At 62.5% G+C, this 16,522-nt stretch overlaps 1 protein-coding gene across 2 annotated transcripts in view; it reads right to left on the bottom strand.

The window, feature by feature from the left end:
* Positions 1-12,956, bottom strand: part of KCNH6 (potassium voltage-gated channel subfamily H member 6) — a 30,976-nt gene extending 18,020 nt beyond the window's left edge. For both annotated transcript variants that reach the window (XM_082778910.1, XM_082778911.1), the window contains exons 1-3: positions 12,659-12,956; positions 9,560-9,790; positions 2,080-2,235 (exon numbers count right to left, since the gene is read on the bottom strand). In XM_082778910.1, coding sequence (XP_082635036.1) covers positions 2,080-2,235; positions 9,560-9,790; positions 12,659-12,734 — 463 coding nt within the window. In that variant the 5' untranslated portion in view covers positions 12,735-12,956. The remainder of the gene's footprint in view (positions 1-2,079; positions 2,236-9,559; positions 9,791-12,658) is intronic.
* Positions 12,957-16,522: the final 3,566 nt, after the last annotated feature.

Here is a 16,522-nt window from a genome sequence, read left to right as displayed (position 1 = left end):
CCAGCCATTTTGTCCAGTGCTGGACCAAAGTGTTGGGGTTGCCCCTGGGGACAAGAGCACTGCCTCGCTGGAGCCCAGGACCAAGGTGAGAGCAGCTGGGGCTGCAAGGAGCAGCAGAAGAGGGTGAAGAAGGGAAAGGGTGGATGCAGAGAGGGACCAGCAGCAGCCACAGCAGGACCCGATGTCCCTGGTAGTGATGCCCAGCACAAAATCACTCGTCCTCCTCTGTGGCTGCTCCGCAGAGCAGACCATGACCCTCAGGACCAAATTCACGTCCCGGACCAAAACCTTCCCTGGGCAAACCCTGTCAGCAGGGCCAGGAGCTGGGCAAGGCTTGGACCAGCTTGGCTTCACCCTACATTAAAAACAAAGCAGCCTAAATCACCATTAGATGAGCCTCTGGCTGACTTTCCCTGCGTCTCATCCCTCCACTAGCGGCAATACCTCTTGGCAGAGGGACGCGGGATGCAAAATAAGCTCCAGAAAGGCACCGTCCTCTGGGAGAAAGCAGCATAGTGTGGAGCTGATGGGTTTTGGCACAATTCGCCTCCCCTCACTTAACCCCAAAGCACTGCCGAGCTGCTCGGTGCCAGAAAACCCACGCACAAGGGGCTGGTCCGGGCTGGCACCCGCCTCTCCCGACAAGGCTCCTTGGGGAGCGCAGGGAATCACTCGGTGCTGGCTCTGTTTGGGCACCTTCCGCAGCCAAACCCAGACCTCAGGGGATGTTCAACAGGACGGGAACGCGTCATATGTCGAGATGGACATATGAGAGCTAGGAGGCAACACCGGTGCTGGTATTTAGGACGTCCGCAGCAGTTCATGCACGGAGGCTAACTGCTCTTGTCGCGATGCACCAGAAATATAAACCTATAAACCTCGCCACTTCACAGGCATAGCAGGATATACACACACCCACCGCATAGCTCTGCTTGTCCCCTCTGCGTATGCTTGGCCCGAGGATGCACAAAACCCAAAACCACACACAGCATCCCCACCGGGACCTGCAGCCACGCACGCAAACCCCTTCGTGGCACTGGGGCTGTGTCCGTGCACCGAGCGTGACTGCATTAAAAACACGTTACACTACACAAAGGGCAGCGTCAAGGGGCCCCGTCAGTCCTCAGTGCAGCCCCAGCCCTGGCTGTGCTCCCAATCCCACTGTGCCACCCCCAGTGCCATGGGGGAACAGACCCAGGCTGCTCCCACAGCTTTAGCCTGGTCCCCAAATGTCCTGACGCAAGCCTCCCTGTAGTGCCCCGCACCCCAGGTAGTGTTTATAGGAAGATCTATGTAAGATTGTTCACCCGTTTAAAATACAGGTGGCTGGCACAGTGGACCCAAAAGCAGGAGGGTATTTGGAAGCTCCACCTCTGCTTCCCATGGTCTGGTCCAACTTCGGTATCGTTTGGTACCCACACCCCCTGCAGAGCCTCGCCACGGCTCTCCCTTTGCTCCAGCCTCCCCCAAAAATTGCTATCGGATTTTCCACTGCCCCCCAAAAGCCCTGCAAAACCCTGGGATGAGCCTGGGACTGTGGGAAACAGCCCAAAGCTGGAGCAAGTTCAGGGCCATCCCAATGCATCCCTCGTGCGGTGACATCCCCGTGGCACAGCCCTGCTGTTGGTGACACCAAATATCCCCCAGCTGTCCCAAAACATCCGCACGTGGCTCCTGTCCCATGCCAGCGCCCTCTGTCCCGACCAACGCAGTGCTGCCTGCCCGCAGCAGGGACCCGAGGGGCTGCCACAAACCCCTCCCAGCATGAAACATCGAAGGGCTGGCAGCAAAGCAGGGAGTGTGTGGGCGAGATGCCCCCTCCTTAAATCTGCACCCTCCTGTTCCCAGGGTCTGTCCCCACCCTGTCCCGAGGTCCCCAGCTGGATCAGGAGGTGCACAGCACACGGCGTGCCTGGGGGTGCACACAAAGGGCCAAAAAAGCCCTTTTTCCACACATTTTCTTTTCAAGTGGCTCAATTCCCCGACCCGTTGGAGCTGCGGCTTTGCAGAAACGCAGCCCCTGGAGGATGCAGCCCTGCCTCTCCCCCCGGTGTCCCCAGTGTCCCCAGTGCCACCCACCTGAGCGCCAGCTCTGCGACAGCCGCTGGTGCAGGCTCCGGCCGGCGCTCTTGGCGATGAGCTGCGCCAGGTCCTCGAAGTTGAGGATGAACATGATGACCACACCGTCCTCGTTCTTCACTGGCACCACGTCCACCAGGCACCGAAAACACGAGGCTGAGCGGAGAGATGGAGAGGTTAAGAGGGTACGCGGGGGGCTCTTCCCCAGCCCCCCCCCCATGCCATAAAATGTTTTTAGCAGAACCGTATTTTTTAAGGGATGCAATTTCCGAGGCGGATTTGGAGGGCCCTGCCACACCCCAGCTCCTGCAGACCGCATCCTGCCTTTATTTTTTATTCTTTTTTTTTTTTTTTTTTGTCCCAGACAGTCATTTATATTAATGTACTTTAGACTAGCAATTACGGCGTGGGTAATTAAGAACTCCGAAAATTTCCAGGTAGCAGTTCAACCTCATTAAGTGTGCTGCTTGCAATCAAGCCGCCGCTAATTGCCCTGCAGTCACCAACCAGTTTGGGGGGGACTCGTTTCGGCCTTCTCCCATCCCAGGTCCAGGCTGTGGGCGAGGGCAACACCCTGGGGAAACTGAGGCACGGGGGGGACATAGGGGTGGGCGCAGTGACCTGGGAGCAGGGGGGCTGTAGGGAAGACCCCAGTGTGGTCACGGAGCATGGGGCCACGCGGATTTACCCGCTGGATGCACGACGACCCCATGGTCCTGCTTGAGCTGCGGGCAGGTGCCAGCCTGCAGCAGGGGATCCCCAAATTCCCTGCAGCCCTTTCCCCGATGGGGGGACGCAGAGGGCTTCCCACCACCCTTCATTCCCACGATAATCCTAAAAAAAGCCATTCCCAAGGGTGCAATCAGTGCGGAGCCCTTCCTTGAGCCGCCTCCTGTTGCTTTGGCACCGACCGCATCCCTGCTGCTGAAATCCCCCCGAAAATCCCCCCAAGCCTCCTAGAAGCGACAGGGCAGCGGGGTAGCACTGCAGAGGTACCTGCTGGGTGACAGGACAACCCCCTCATCACTTTGGGGCAATTTGGGCCATTTCAACAAGCACCAGCCCCTGCAAAACCACCCAAACCTTCCCTCCGTCCCTGGCCACGGTGATTAAAGGGGCTGGCGCCCTGCGAGCGGGGGATTAGCGGGGCCGGCAGCGCGGGGATGCGCGGCCACGCTCGGGGCCCGTCGGCCTTTCTGCGTGTAATTTTAAAGAGCTCAGGGCCTCTCGTAATCAGGAGCAGATGGCCGGCATCGGGCAACTTCCAAATCTGCCCTGACGTCAGTGGCGCACACACACACACATGCACAAGAAGGGGAAAGAAATGGATAGGGTGAAATCCGTTTAAAGGGCCCGGCCGCCGGGATTATTCCTTTCCTTTCTTGATTTCATCGTTGTTCACCACACGGAGGGGAAATCCACTTAAAAGCAGGAGGTGGGGAGGAGGCGGTCGGGGAGGGGGGGATTTTCAGCAGATAAAGTCATTTGGAAGGGACGCACGGGCACGCTGCGCCGACCCGCGTGCCGTGATACTGGGCATGGAGAGAAATGAACCCTTTTTTCCACCTTTTGTAGGTATTTCTGTAGGGCCTGAGAGGCGAGCGGGTGTCCTTAGGTGGTGGCACGGGCACGGAGGATGCGGTGCCAGCCCTGGGATGCTGCAGCTCTGCTGGCACATGCGTGTGAGTGGTAGGGTTGGCTGCGGGATGCTTTCTCCTTCTCTGTGTTATAAAATTTATTATTATTATTATTATTATTATTATTATTATTATTATTATTATTATTATTATTATACCCCTGCAGGTTATTTTGAAGCATCCCCAACTTCCACAGGACCAGAGAGCTGGCAGGTTAGCGTGGCAGCCGTCAGCTCTGTGCTTTCCCATGCGAGGGCATCCCGATCCAGATGGCCTGATCCTGGCTCACGTGCTCTGCCCTGCTGCACGCTTCCCTTTCACGGCTTCATTTTTTTTTTCCTTCCTAAGCTCCTCCGTGGTGCTGGGAGCCTCTGAGCCACTGCACACCTTGTGGGGGCCGGATCCTAGCAGGGCCTGCATGCACCCGAAGGGTTAATCCCAGGCTGATGTCAAACAGCTGAAAATTGGGGACGTGAGGAGCAGCTGGGGCTCGGGTTGGGGCTGGGAAGCAGCTGGCACCTGCTGTGATCCCACAAATCCGGCTGCTGCTCCGATACCCCCCTCTGGTCCCCGGGGAATTGCCCTGGCTGGGGCAGGATCCCTCCTGCGTGCAGGGAGCTCAGTGCCTGGCTTGGACCCGTGCATTAGATGGGAGGACATCGGGGATGGAGAGGATGGCTCAGCACCTTCCCTCGAGATGCAGCCAAATCCTCAAAGATTTGGGGTTTTGGGCAGCGGGGTGTGGGGTACCTGGGCACCCCAGGGCTGCTGCGGTGCCCGGTGCGGGTGGGCTGAGCCCCCAGCCCTGCGCTGCCGTCCTTGTTCCTCGATCGCCTGTCCCCATCCATCTGCCCGTCTCTTCCCTTCAGCTGTTCAGCTAATCTGTCTCCATCCGTCTAATTTTATCTAGCCGCCAAATGATCTCCTGGAGGAGTCCTGGGGGCATTTGCAACCTCTCTGCGCTTCGCCCCCGCCCGTGGGGCTGCCCACAAAAAGGGGTGGAGGGGGGGGGACGCGGCACGGGAACGGGACCGAGTGGCTCCCGGTGGGCTGGGGCAGGGAGTGGTGGCCTTGGGGACTCTGCTGGAATTTCTTTTCCCTTCCCCAGCGCAGGCTTTTGGCATCTTCCCTCCTGCCTGGCAGCCGAGCGGTCCCTGGGGTGTCAGCGAGGGCTCTCCTGGAAAATGGGGGGTGAACCAGCACCGGGGGGTTTCCCTGCACCGGTCTTGGTGTTGGCAATGAGGGTGCTGCTTTGGGGAGTCCCACACTCATCCTCCAAGATTTGATGGGTCTGCACAGGCTGGAAAACAGCTCGTTCCCCAAACCCCAGGCTGGGTTCATCCTCCCGTCACCCAGCATCTCCCCAGAGCCAAGAGGTCGGAGGCTTTGTGCTTTCTGACCCATCTCATCTCCTGACCTTGATGAAAGCGAGCACTTAATAACATTAAAAATGTCATCGTGGGGCCCCTCCCTCCCCGGCCCTCTTATCCTCTGCAGCCACGAGCGGTGACTGTTTGCCCGTATCATCGGCATTAAACTAATCAACGGGACACGGGGGTTTCCGGGAGCCGGACACAAAACTGTATTGTTATGAATATTAAAAAAGCAAGCTATTAATCTGCCCTGGGAGCTCTTACCCAGTCCTTCCCTCCCCCGGCCGGCAGATTTAATCTGCAGGGTCTCATGGCAGAGTGGCTAAATCTATAGTGGCATTATATAACGGAGAGGAGGAAAAAGGGTGGGAAGGGCACGGAGGGGACGGGGCCGTCTCGCGCCCCCAAGACATGCACAGGGCTGAGCCTTGCTCCCGTCTGGGGAGAAATCAGCACTAGGGCCCTGGTGGAAACTTCAAAGAGCTGTGCAGATTGCTCCGAGACCCTAAATCAAGCCGTCGAGGCGGGGTGGAAAATGCTGGGAGGCTGAGCTCTTGGGATGTGGGTGTCCCATAGGGTCTGGCTGCTGGGGGGTGGCTATGGGTGGCCCCCTGGCCCCATGTGCACCAGGAGGATGGTGCTGGGGATGCCTGTTCCTACCCTACTGAAACTGGCTGTGACATGGGACCAGCAAAAATACTGCATGGGGCAAGCCCCTACAACCCAAACGACCTCATTAAGGGAGGTGGGACGATGCAGCACACCGGGGATTTCTGCTCATGGGCTGGGGACGACAGGAGGGGAAGGAGCAGGAGCACGGAGCAGCTGGGGGCACCGGGGAGCTGCCAGCACGAGGTGGCCGTGAGGATCCCACCCAGCCTGGTGGGGCGTTTTGGGGTGCGGGTGGCCCTTCCCTCACTAAATCCCTGCTGGCCACAGGAATTAGTCCAGCTTAGCACGGGGCTGTGCAGCCAAAGCTGCAGCGCCGACATCTCCCGGGGCTGTCCGGGCACCCCGAGGGCTCTGTCCTGGTGCCACACGGTGCCACCTCCCACCGGGGACACAGCAGTCGGTGAGGGTTGGGGGGGATTAGGGATTAGAGAATCGGTGCCAGGGCAGGGGTGTCAGGAAAACCCTCCATGGAAAGCACCCCTGGGGTGCTGGGGATGCTCTGGGCCTGTCTCTCCATTCCTGGGATGTCTGGTCCAGGCGCACAGCACCCAGGGAGCTGCAGAGGGTGGAGATGTGTCCCTTCCAGCCCCGTCCCCTGATCATGCTGTCCCCAGGGCAGAGCCGGAGGCGCAGCACGGCCGTGCCAAGGAGGACGGCCGCGGCCCTGCAGTGCCAGACCCCCGGCAGCGGAGTGTTTGTCATTGCGAGCCGGGGATGTTTACAAGTCCCCATCTGGAGTCGGGCGGCGGTGGCTGTCCCCTTCCCGAGGTCAGGGCTCAGCTCTGCCAAGCCTGACCCTTAAAGAAACACGGGGCGAGCTGCCCTGGCTCGGCGCAAAAGCCGCAAGTTTTTGGAAAAGCCGACGGATCGAGCTGGGGTTGGGCTCTGTCAGCCTGCCGTGCCTCCCTGCTGTCCCCTGCCACCCACGAGGTCCCTTGGGTCCTGCCTGCTCCTCACCACGGGCAGCACGCTGCACGTTGCCATCTGTATGGTTGTGAGGAGTAAATGTGGCCGGATCCGTCCCCGTCTGCCTTTCTCGTGGGCTTCTGGCAGCAGCTGATGGAGAGAAGCCTGTGGCTGTGCTGCAAACGTGCCCCAAATGGGGAAGGAGGGGACACGGCGCCAGAGGGGACACCCCGCAGCCACCAGCCCCACGGGGAGCTGTGGGGGACATCGATGGCCTTGCGACCTCCTGAGCCCTTGGGGAAATCCCAGCCCACGGCACGGCGCGAGGCATCTGCGGGGCTCACCCCTGCCCCTAACCTTTGGGGGGACAAAACCCAGGCTCTGGACACTGTCCCCAGGGGGTGACAGGGACGGGGACAGAGGGGCTGCCGGCAGGTGGCTGTCCCTCCAGCTGTCTCGTCCGCACGTCTCCCCTTGCTGTCTCGCAGCCATCACATCCACGCAGATTTAGAGCCCAGCGCTCGGTGCCAGCTGCCGCCGCGCCGCCTGTGCCAGCGCCACCGTGCCCAGCACCTGCGGCCACCGGCACCGCTCGGGGGGGGGGGCTCTGGGGGCTCTCACCGGCCACCTTTGGGGGACCCCAGCCCCTCATTGATGTGGGGCTGATCCCGGCCTCGGGCAGGTCCAGCTCAGCAGTGTCTTGCGAGGAAATCTTTTATAATCAGCTGCACGCTAACGCCAGCATGGGTGTGTTGTCCCCAGGGACGTACTGGCCCCAAAGCACCAACCCCCATGGGAACCTGCCTGGACGTGGGCACAGCCACCCGCCCTGACACCCATGGGTGCCCTGGACACCCTGTCCCCCCTCATCCCCTCCGTTCATCCCCCTGTAACCTTGCTGGGGGGCTCGGGCAGGCAGATTTTGGGGGGAGAACATCAGCTCCGGCAAACCACAAAAGCCAGGAAAGAACCAGGCGAGCTGCAGAGCCGGGAGTACCGCAGTAATAAACAGCAGGTCGAGCCTGGAGATTGGAGCCGCCGCGATGAAAAGGAGGACGGGCGGGTTCGGAGCCTCCGCGGTCTAATTAAGCAGCAGCTCCCCGTAATGCGAGGGCCTTTTCTTCGCCGATAAGGCCCATTTATAATGGGCTGAGCGATCGCAGGCTGAGTGCTGGGGGGAGACAATTGGCGAGCGTGTTGCTGGTGGGGCTGGGGTTTAAAAATAGCCACGAAGGGCTTTCTTCTAGGCTTTGTTGTGTGTGTGCGTGTGGTTTTTTTTTTTTTTACCCCTTTTTTTTTTTTTTAATAAAAAAGAGAAGAAAGCAGCTCGGAGCGTTTCCGTGGCTTGAGGTAGAGCAGGGCTCTGCGGAGAGTGGTGAGCATCCCACGAGCTGTCGGGAGCTCTTCAAGCAGGGGAGGATGGGGCTGGATCCTGCTGCCAGCGGGGACCGAGCGGTCCCTGGGGGACCAAGATCCCAAACGGCCCTTGGGAAGCCGCCACCTCCAGGTCCCCGTGACCACGGGGGCCAGGATTGCCCCCAGTTTTTCGGCGCTGGGTTTTGGGGGCTGCTTTCTCTCCCTGCTCATCCTGTGCCACCGTCCCCATCCCGGGGAGGGGACGTGGAGCCGCTCGCCCTGTCCTTGCCACGGCCACACGCTGCAGGGAGCAGGGGGACGGCGTGTGCCCGCTCCTCCTCGTGCCTTCCCAGCCACGCTGGGCTCCGGCCAGACCCCTTCAACCCATGGTGGCTCGGGGGGGGGGGGCACACAGCCCCACCTGGATGCCAGCCCAGGAGATAGGGGCTGGGAGGGAGGCCAGGACACCCGGGTCCCTGCCCGGGAGATAGGGTGCGGGCCGGGAGCCAAGGCTCCTGCCTCCATGTTCCCTTCCCGGTTGTTTCTCCTCCATCCCGGCACGCTCGGAGCTGCCAGCAGCGAGGTGCAGCCCCTTTCTCAAGCCCAGCCCCCAGCAATATAATCTGAAGCGATGGGAAGGCGCCGCAGGTTGAAAAAAAAAAAAAAAGGAAATACTTAATGTTTTCTACCTCTAGCGAGCGCCTGATCTCCTGAATTCCCCCCACTTCTGCCAGTCCCGGCCAACGCCGCTTGGCAGCATCGAGCACTAAATATTTATTTAACTTCCTGCAGTATTAGAACTAATCACTAGTATTTTCCATCAAAGCTTCATTTTCATCTTAGTGTAATTCCATCTGTGCGCACGCAGCCACATCCTGCTGGCCGGAGGGGCGGCTCCGATGCCGTACCAGCCGGCTTTGGGGTGAGGGGTGGCAGAATCACCCCACACGGGGCCGCAGTCCCACCCCATCTCCTCCGTGGGCACCCCATGGGATCCTTGTTCGTGCCATAGGGATGCTGTGAGTGGTCCCATGGCTCTGAGCTGTCACCGAGGGCTTGCAAACCCCATTCCCAAATATTCCGGCAGCTCCTTTCTGTTGCTTGAGGTGCCGCCACCACCACAGCCCAAATTCTGGCCGAGCTGGGTCCATCCAGCTGGGACCCACCATGGGGTCACCCTGCTCCCACCTCCCGTGGCAAAGCCCTGGTCCCGGGTGCAATCCCAAAGCCCCGGTGCCATCAGACTCCCTTTGCCACCCAGCCCCAGCTTCAAAGAGCTGAAAGAAGACGAGAAGCTGGGGGTGCCCCATCCCTGCAGGTGCCCAAGGCCAAGCTGGACGGGGCTTTGGGCAACCAAAAGGCTGGTGGGAAGGGTCCCTGCCCATGGCAGGGGGTAGAATAGGACAAGCTTTAGGGTCCCTCCCACCCCACCCTGTGCTGTGGTTCATCTCAAGCCCAGACGGGTGACACCACCACGACCACGGTCCCCACCTAGGGACACCGGTTCACCCCGCACGTGCCGAAAGCATCTCTTACTGTCTTTGCGGTAGTAGAGGATCTCCAGCTTGCACTCCTCGGAGCCGAGCAGCGCCTGCGTGAGCTGCGCAATGGAGCTCTTGGTGGTATCGGGGCCGGTGAGGAAGTCGCAGGTGCAGGGCCGCTGCATCACCTCCACCCGCGAGTAGCCGAACATCTCGCAGAAGCCGTCGTTGCAGTAGATGATGGCGCAGTTCTCCATCTGGGCGTTGGCGATGAGGAACTTGCGGTCTGCGGGGACGCAGCAGAGCGCGGGGCTTAGGGGGACGTGGGGACACGCGGGGGGACCTGGCTGGATGGGGGGTGCTGGGGCTTTTTGGTGCCACCCGCTGTAGGGCACCCCGGGCTTGTGCAGGGCTGGGCTCCCCAGTGCCACCAGTGAGAGGTGCTTAGGACGATTGCTGGCACCAGCCCACAGCACTCTGGGTGCTGCCCTGCTCTTCAGAGAGAGAAAATCCCCCTCATTTCCTCCAAATCGGTGGCTGTGGGGACCCCCGAACAAGGGTCCCTGCTAAAATGCCACCGCAGTGCCCTGAGCCACCTCTCCCTGCTAACGCACGAGGACTCGCTGCTGTCTAAAACATGGGCAATCTGTCCCCAGCAGCCATGGGGAAGAGCAGCAGAGCCTCTCTCAGCCCAGGAGCTCATCGGGGACCCGAGATATCTCAGACACTTCCCACCCTTGCTCAGATTTGACTCAAGTCAGGCAAGAGGTAAGAGGAGGCGTGAGCTCGGCTTCTGCGGGAAGCCAGGCTGAAACCTGCCGCACTAATGATCCTCCGAATGTTTTATGGGATAATTGTGCCTTCGGGCTGGAGCTGAAACGCAGACCCCGCTGCGCTGCGTGGCCCACGTGCTCGAGAAGGCCGGGGCTCAGGTGGAGGAAGGGGGAAACTGAGGCAGGGAGCGGCACATCCGCATCGCTGGGCTGGGGCCAAGCTGGTGTCACGCTGTGGTGACTCGCAGCGCCGCCGAGCCTGGGGTGTCCAGCCTGGATGGAGCCCCTTCACCCCTTTTTCTGGGGGAGACCCAGCCTCACGCTTTGATTTTTCATTTTTTGTTTTTGTTTTTTTTTTGCTTTTCCACAAGATCGGGGGGTGCTGAGCACCAGGAGAGGCTTTGCTGGGCTGTGGCAGCGGGGTCTATGTGCACTGATGGAAAAGGCTGCGTCCCCCCCTGCGGCACTCCCCCAGCCTTTGGCATCCTCCCGGGCTGGAGCCGGAGGCAGGTCAGAGCAGAGGGTCCCTTTGGAGGCTGCCTCCCGGCCCAGACCCCAATTAATCTCCCGGATTACCCAGGAATGGCATCTGCAGCGTGCGCGCGCTCCAGAGCCCCGCTGCTCTCCCGAGCCGAGCGCCGGCTTCACTCCAACGCGGAGAAACCTCGGCACGGCTGCGGCACCGGGACCTGGCGGGGTGGGGGCCCCCTCCCAGCACATCGGGGCTCCCCTTAATGTCACCTCTGGAGTCCCTGGGGGAGCGGGGATGCCGGCTCCGTGGTCTCCTGCGTCAGCCCTCGGTGGCCCCTCGTGGGGGGCTCCCACCCTCGGGGTTTTCACCGCAAAGAGCGCAAAACCCACATCCAGGCGTTCCCAAGTTGCCTCCCCTGCCCCATCCCGCTCTGCCCCAATCGCTCTGGCAGCACAGGGAAGGGATCCCCCCAAACCCTGCGCACCACCCGCGATAAACATCTCCCATGCAGTGCCAGCCCCGTGGGCCGGATCGGGGCCGTGCTGGCGCAGGACAGAATTGATGGCGCTGGCAGCGCGCCGCACCGAGCACAGGGATATGCCCAAGGCCAGCGTGGGGACAAGCTGGGGAGCCAGCTCTCCTTGAGGGTGTTTTTGCCCCAAAATTTGCTTTCTGCCCTGCTCACACCTGCAGGTTTGCCCTTGCCCTTGTGCTCGCCTGGGAGGGTGCCCCGGGCTCTCCAGCTCTGGGTGCTGCAGCACCCATGAGGGCTGCGGGGTAGGGTGAGGGCACCCACAAACAAAGGAGGGTGAAGTGCCCCAGGGGGGGCTCATTTCGGTCTCCCCCAACACCTGTTACACTCTGAGCTGCCCCAGGGGAATATTTTGGAGTGTGGCTGGCAGCGCGCAGGCAGGGAGCCCGCGGGGCCGAGGGGGCCTGGCTGCCTCCCCGCTGGCACGCCTCGCCGCCTGCCCCCGCTGCCCCCCAGCCGCCGCGTCCCAGCGGGGGCTGATAGGATCCAGGGACAGTTTTTCTTGCTTCCCGTCCCCGGGGTCACGTCACTCACTGCCACAGCAGATCCCGCAGGGACGGTCGCCCAGCCGGAAAACTCCGACACCAGGGACAAAGCGCAGGGAGATGGGGTGCTGACGGAGGGGGTGCACGGCCCCAGCACCCCACCGCAGAGACCCAAATATAACTTGGGCGGGGGGGGGGGGAATCCCGCTCCCCTCCCCTTGTCCCCAGCCCCATAGGGACAAAGCGGCCCCGTCGGGGTGCCTGGACAAGGTGAGCGCAGCCCCCCGCTGCCTCCCCCCCCCCGGCCGTGGCCCCCGACCGACGGCGTGCAAACCCCCGAGCTCCCCGAGGAGCCCGAACTCTTTGCTATATTTGACACGAAAAGCAGCCCAAAAAAAATTCATATAAAGGGATTACTCGGAGCAACAGCAAATGGCAACATTTCACCAGGGACGGCTGCCTCGGAGCAGCGCGGAGTTGAAGGCAAACAAGCAGCGAGCCCGTCTGTGCCGCCGGACACCCGGCTGCCGGCCGGGCCCCCTCCCCGCCACCCCCGGGACCCCCTCCCAGCCCGGGGGGGGGGCGCGGGGGTCCCCGGTGTCCCCCTCCCCCGGCACCGCTCGTCCCCTGGTGTCGCCCTGTCTATAAATACCCGCGGGGACAGTGCCTGGCTGTCGCCCACCCCTCCGCCCCCCCCCCTCCCCGGGGGGGTCACGGAGGAGCCTTTATTTCCCCGGGGGACACCCTGCCGGTGGCCTCCCTCCTGTCCCCCCCTCTGCTCCTCGCCGCGCCCCGAAGTTTGGGGGCCGCGGGGGGGGGACGGGGACCGGTACCGAGAGCGGGAGCGGGGAGCGGGGCGGGGTGGAGGGTTTGGGGGGGTTACGGTACTCACTTTGCCCTTCAAATTTGCGGATGATGGTGTCCAGGTAGGTGTTTTGGGGGGCCACATGGCCCCTGCGCACCGGCATCTCCCCGCCGCCCGGTGCGCCCTGGGCGCAGCGCAACTTCCCACGGGGGCGGCGGGGAGCTCGGCCCGGCCCGGAGCGGCTCGGTTGGGCACGGCACGGCCCGGCACGGCACGGCACGGCCCCGCTCCGCCTCACCCCAGGGCTGGCCGAGCTCTGGAGCCGAGCCGGCCCGGGGCTCCCGTGCTCCCGGCGGCCGGAAGGGGGAACCCCACCGCCCGCCCTGCCGCGCCCGGCCCCGGGCGGGGGCGGCCGGGGAGGATGAGGATGGAGGGGAGGAGGAGGAGGAGGAGGAGGAGGAGGGGGGTGGGAGGTGGAGGGGGTGGATGTGTGTGTGTGTGTGTGTGTGTGTGTGTGGAGGAAGGGGGGAGGCTCCGCTGGAAAGGGGGAGAAAAGAAAAGAATAAAATTCGAAGAGTAGAAATCCCCAAAGTGCTTAGTCACCGCTGTCCCGGCCCGCCGGGAGGTTCCCGGGTGGCTGTCGACAGCACCAGAGGGAAGGTGGGGAGCTGCCCCCCCCCCCCGGCCCCCCTTGGTCCCCCCACGGTGCCCCCCGGTGCCCCCCGGTGCCCCCGGCACAGCGCTTGCCGGCAGCAGCCCCGCAGCCCCGGTGGGCTCCGGGATGGAGTGCTGGGGTGGGGGGAGCGGGGGGGTGCTGGGGTGCTGGAGGTGGGGTCCTTCGGGGTGCTGGGGTGCTGGAGGAGGGTCCCTGGGGTGCTGGAGGGGGTGGAGGTGGGGTCTTTGGGGTGCTGGAGGGTGTTGGATGTGAGGTCCTTGGGGTGCTGGAGGTGGGGTGCTGGGGGTGATGGGGGTGCTGGAGGTGGGGTCCTTGGAGGGCTGCAGGGTGCTGGGTGCCAAATCCTCGGGGTGCTGGGGCAGGGGGATGCTGGGGGGTGCTGGAGGTGAGGTCCTTGGGGTGCTGGGAAAGGGATGGTGGGGATGGAGTCCTTGGGGTGATGGGACAGGGGGGGCCTGGAGGGTGCTGGACGTGGGGTTCTTGGGGTGCTGAGGCAGGGGGGCGCTGGGTGATTGGGGTGTTGGAATAGGGTGTGCTGGAGGTGGGGGGGTTGGTGGGAGTGTGGGTGCTGGGTGCTGGGGGTGCTGAGGCACGGGACTGGTGGAGGAGGAGGTGCTGGGGGGGGCTGGGGGCTGGGGAGGGTGCAGGAGGTGGTGATGGGGTGCAGGGGGTGGCGGGGGGGGTGATGGTGGGCGCTGGAGTGCTGGGGGTGGTGGAGGAGGGGATGCAGGGGGTGGAGGGGGGGGCGCAGGGGCAGAGGAGGAATTGTAGGGCTGCAAGGGTGCGGGGGCAGAGCCGGGGGGGGGGCGAGAAGTGTGGGGTGCAAGGGGGGGCTTTGGGGTGCCCGAAAAAAGGGGAGAGGGAGCTGGAGAGCTGGGGGGGGGGGGGAGTGGTGGGACGTGGGGTGCAGGGAGGCAGGGGGATGGAGGCAAGGCTGGGGGTGCAGGGAAGGTGTCGGGGGGTTCCCGAGGGATCCCAGGAGGGGGGGTCCGGGGGGTTCCTGGGGCGGGCGGGGCCCCGCGCCCGGCGCTGTCCACCCGCGCGGTGCTGAAGGGCCGGGCTCGGGGGGGGGCTCGGCACTGGGGAGGCACCTTTGGGGCCTGGGGGGCACGGGGGACACGGGGACTCCATGGGACGTGGAGGGTCCAAGGGGGGCGAGGGGCTTTGGGGTCACGCTTGGGCTCCGGGTCATCCGGCCCCATGGGGCTGGGGGGCCGGGGGGGCGGGACAAGGTGGGCTGGGGGGCTCAGGCTGCCCTGGTAGAGGAGATGCTCAGACAGAGCCCCAGGCTCAGCACCAATCCTGCCACCTCTCCGTGCCTCCAAGGGGTCCTTGCCCCTTTTCTCCCAGCCCACCACGGCTCAGGGCAGCGCCCACCGAGGGGCTCTCCGTTGTGAGTTCGCCACGCACAATTTTTCAGGCATGAAATTGGACTAAGAGGATTATGGGCCATTAGCATTAGCAGGAGTGTTTTGCTGGGGTTTTCAATTAATATTCCAGCGCACCTCAGGAATACTTATGGGGACCTGGCCCTGCCCGGGGGGCACCCGACCCGCAGTGGCACCCACCGGGGCTGCCTCCTGCCCCCGGGGCCGGCACCAAGAGTGGGTGGGCAACGGCAGGTGCTCAAAGAGCCCATTTCAGAGCCCTGCCGCTGCTTTTATCTCCACCTGTCAGAGAAGTCAGCCTTCCCCCAGCAGAGAAAAACTTATTCCATTGTTGAAGAGGGTGAAAAACCCATTATCTTCCCCCCCATCCACTCCGCACGCTGCCTCTGCCGTGATTTACTGCGAGTCGCGGAGGATATTTTGCTCTATATTACACAGATGCAGCTTAATAGCATGGGGGAGGGAGAGGGACACAGAGTCCAGGCTCCTGCCTTCTCTGTTTTCTTGTTGATATACTGGGTGACTCGAGGGAGACAGCTCTGTGCCGCAATTTCCTCGCCAGAAAATAGGGACGTCGGTCACTCTGCCTTACGAAACCGCCGCGAGATTCCTGGATGTCCAGCTCCGCGGGGAAAAGAAAACTATTATTATTATGGCTAATATGATGATAATTATGATTATTAATCACCGGGCAGTCAGGATTTAAGGTTGGCCTCCTGCCTTCCTCTCATCCCATAAATCAGCCCGGGCTGTTCATGGGCACGGCACGTGGCTGCGGATGTGCCCGGTGCTGTGGGCGCGTGACGGCTCCCAGCCCTCGCCGGAGCTGATCGGGTCCCCAGAGGGGAGTGCAGGGTCACTGGAGGGGGGGCTCTGGGCATGGGGCAGGGCACAGGACCAGCCCCTCTGGCCCCACTGTGAAGCTGGGGTCTGTGGGGCGAGCCCAGGAAGCCTTGTCCCCTCCGGCCATGGCAGTGGGGCAGCTTCAGTCCCCCTTTCTCTGGACTGAGCTTCAGGGCCCTCCCAGTGCCCCCATGGCTCTCCCAATGCCCCCATGGCCTACCCCAGTGCCCCATGGCTCTTCCAATTCCCCTACAGCTCTTCCAGCGCCCCCATAGCTCTTCCAGTGCCCCCTAGGCCTCTCCCAGTGCCCCCATGGCTCTCCCAATCTCCACGTGGCTCTTCCAGTGCACCCATAGCTCTCCCAGTGTTCCCATAGCTCTCCCAGTGCCCCATGGCTCTCCCAGTGCCCCCAGAGCATCCCAGCAGAGCTGGCTGCTCCGTGAGGCTGTGTCTGTGCCCTCCTGAGGAGTGCCCTGTGCCCAGACTCCTTTCAATTCCCTTGGCTTCTCCGGGACTTAAGCATATGCTTGCAGTTAATCCCGTGCTTACAGCCTATCCCAAATAGGAAGAATTGGGGTCTCCGGGCAAATTCTCCTGCTGTTCAAGGCAGCTGAAGGGCTCCCTCTAATTCAGCGAGCAGTAATCCCCTCCCTGCCCTGCTCCCCTCCTCCTCCTCCTCCCTCGCTCAATTCTTTCCTCCCCCTCAGGGAGCCTTTTGGAGGTTTTGCTCCTTTCCCCTTCGTTCCTTCCTTCCCACACCCCAGGCAATCAATGGGAAAGCACCCGATTTCCAGGGGAAAAAAAACAATGTGCCGGGTGCTCCCAGGGGTGCCCTCCCTTCCTGGCACCTCCATATCATTTCTCCACGAGCCATCTGTGCCTGCCGAGCTCGGGTTCAACCGGGGCATGTTTGGTTTTTGCCGGGCAGGTGGGGAACCGGGGGACTCCGCGGGATAAGGCCAGGAAGTAAAATATTTGCGCTGTGCAGGGAATTATAACCCACCCGCGGCCGTCAGACAAGGGCGGCTGTGTTGGAAGGGGGAA

The sequence above is a fragment of the Aythya marila genome, assembly GCF_965140915.1.
Source record: "Aythya marila genome assembly, chromosome: 25".
Classification (NCBI taxonomy): Eukaryota; Metazoa; Chordata; class Aves; order Anseriformes; family Anatidae; genus Aythya; species Aythya marila.
This window is presented reverse-complemented; position numbering and strand designations above follow the sequence as displayed.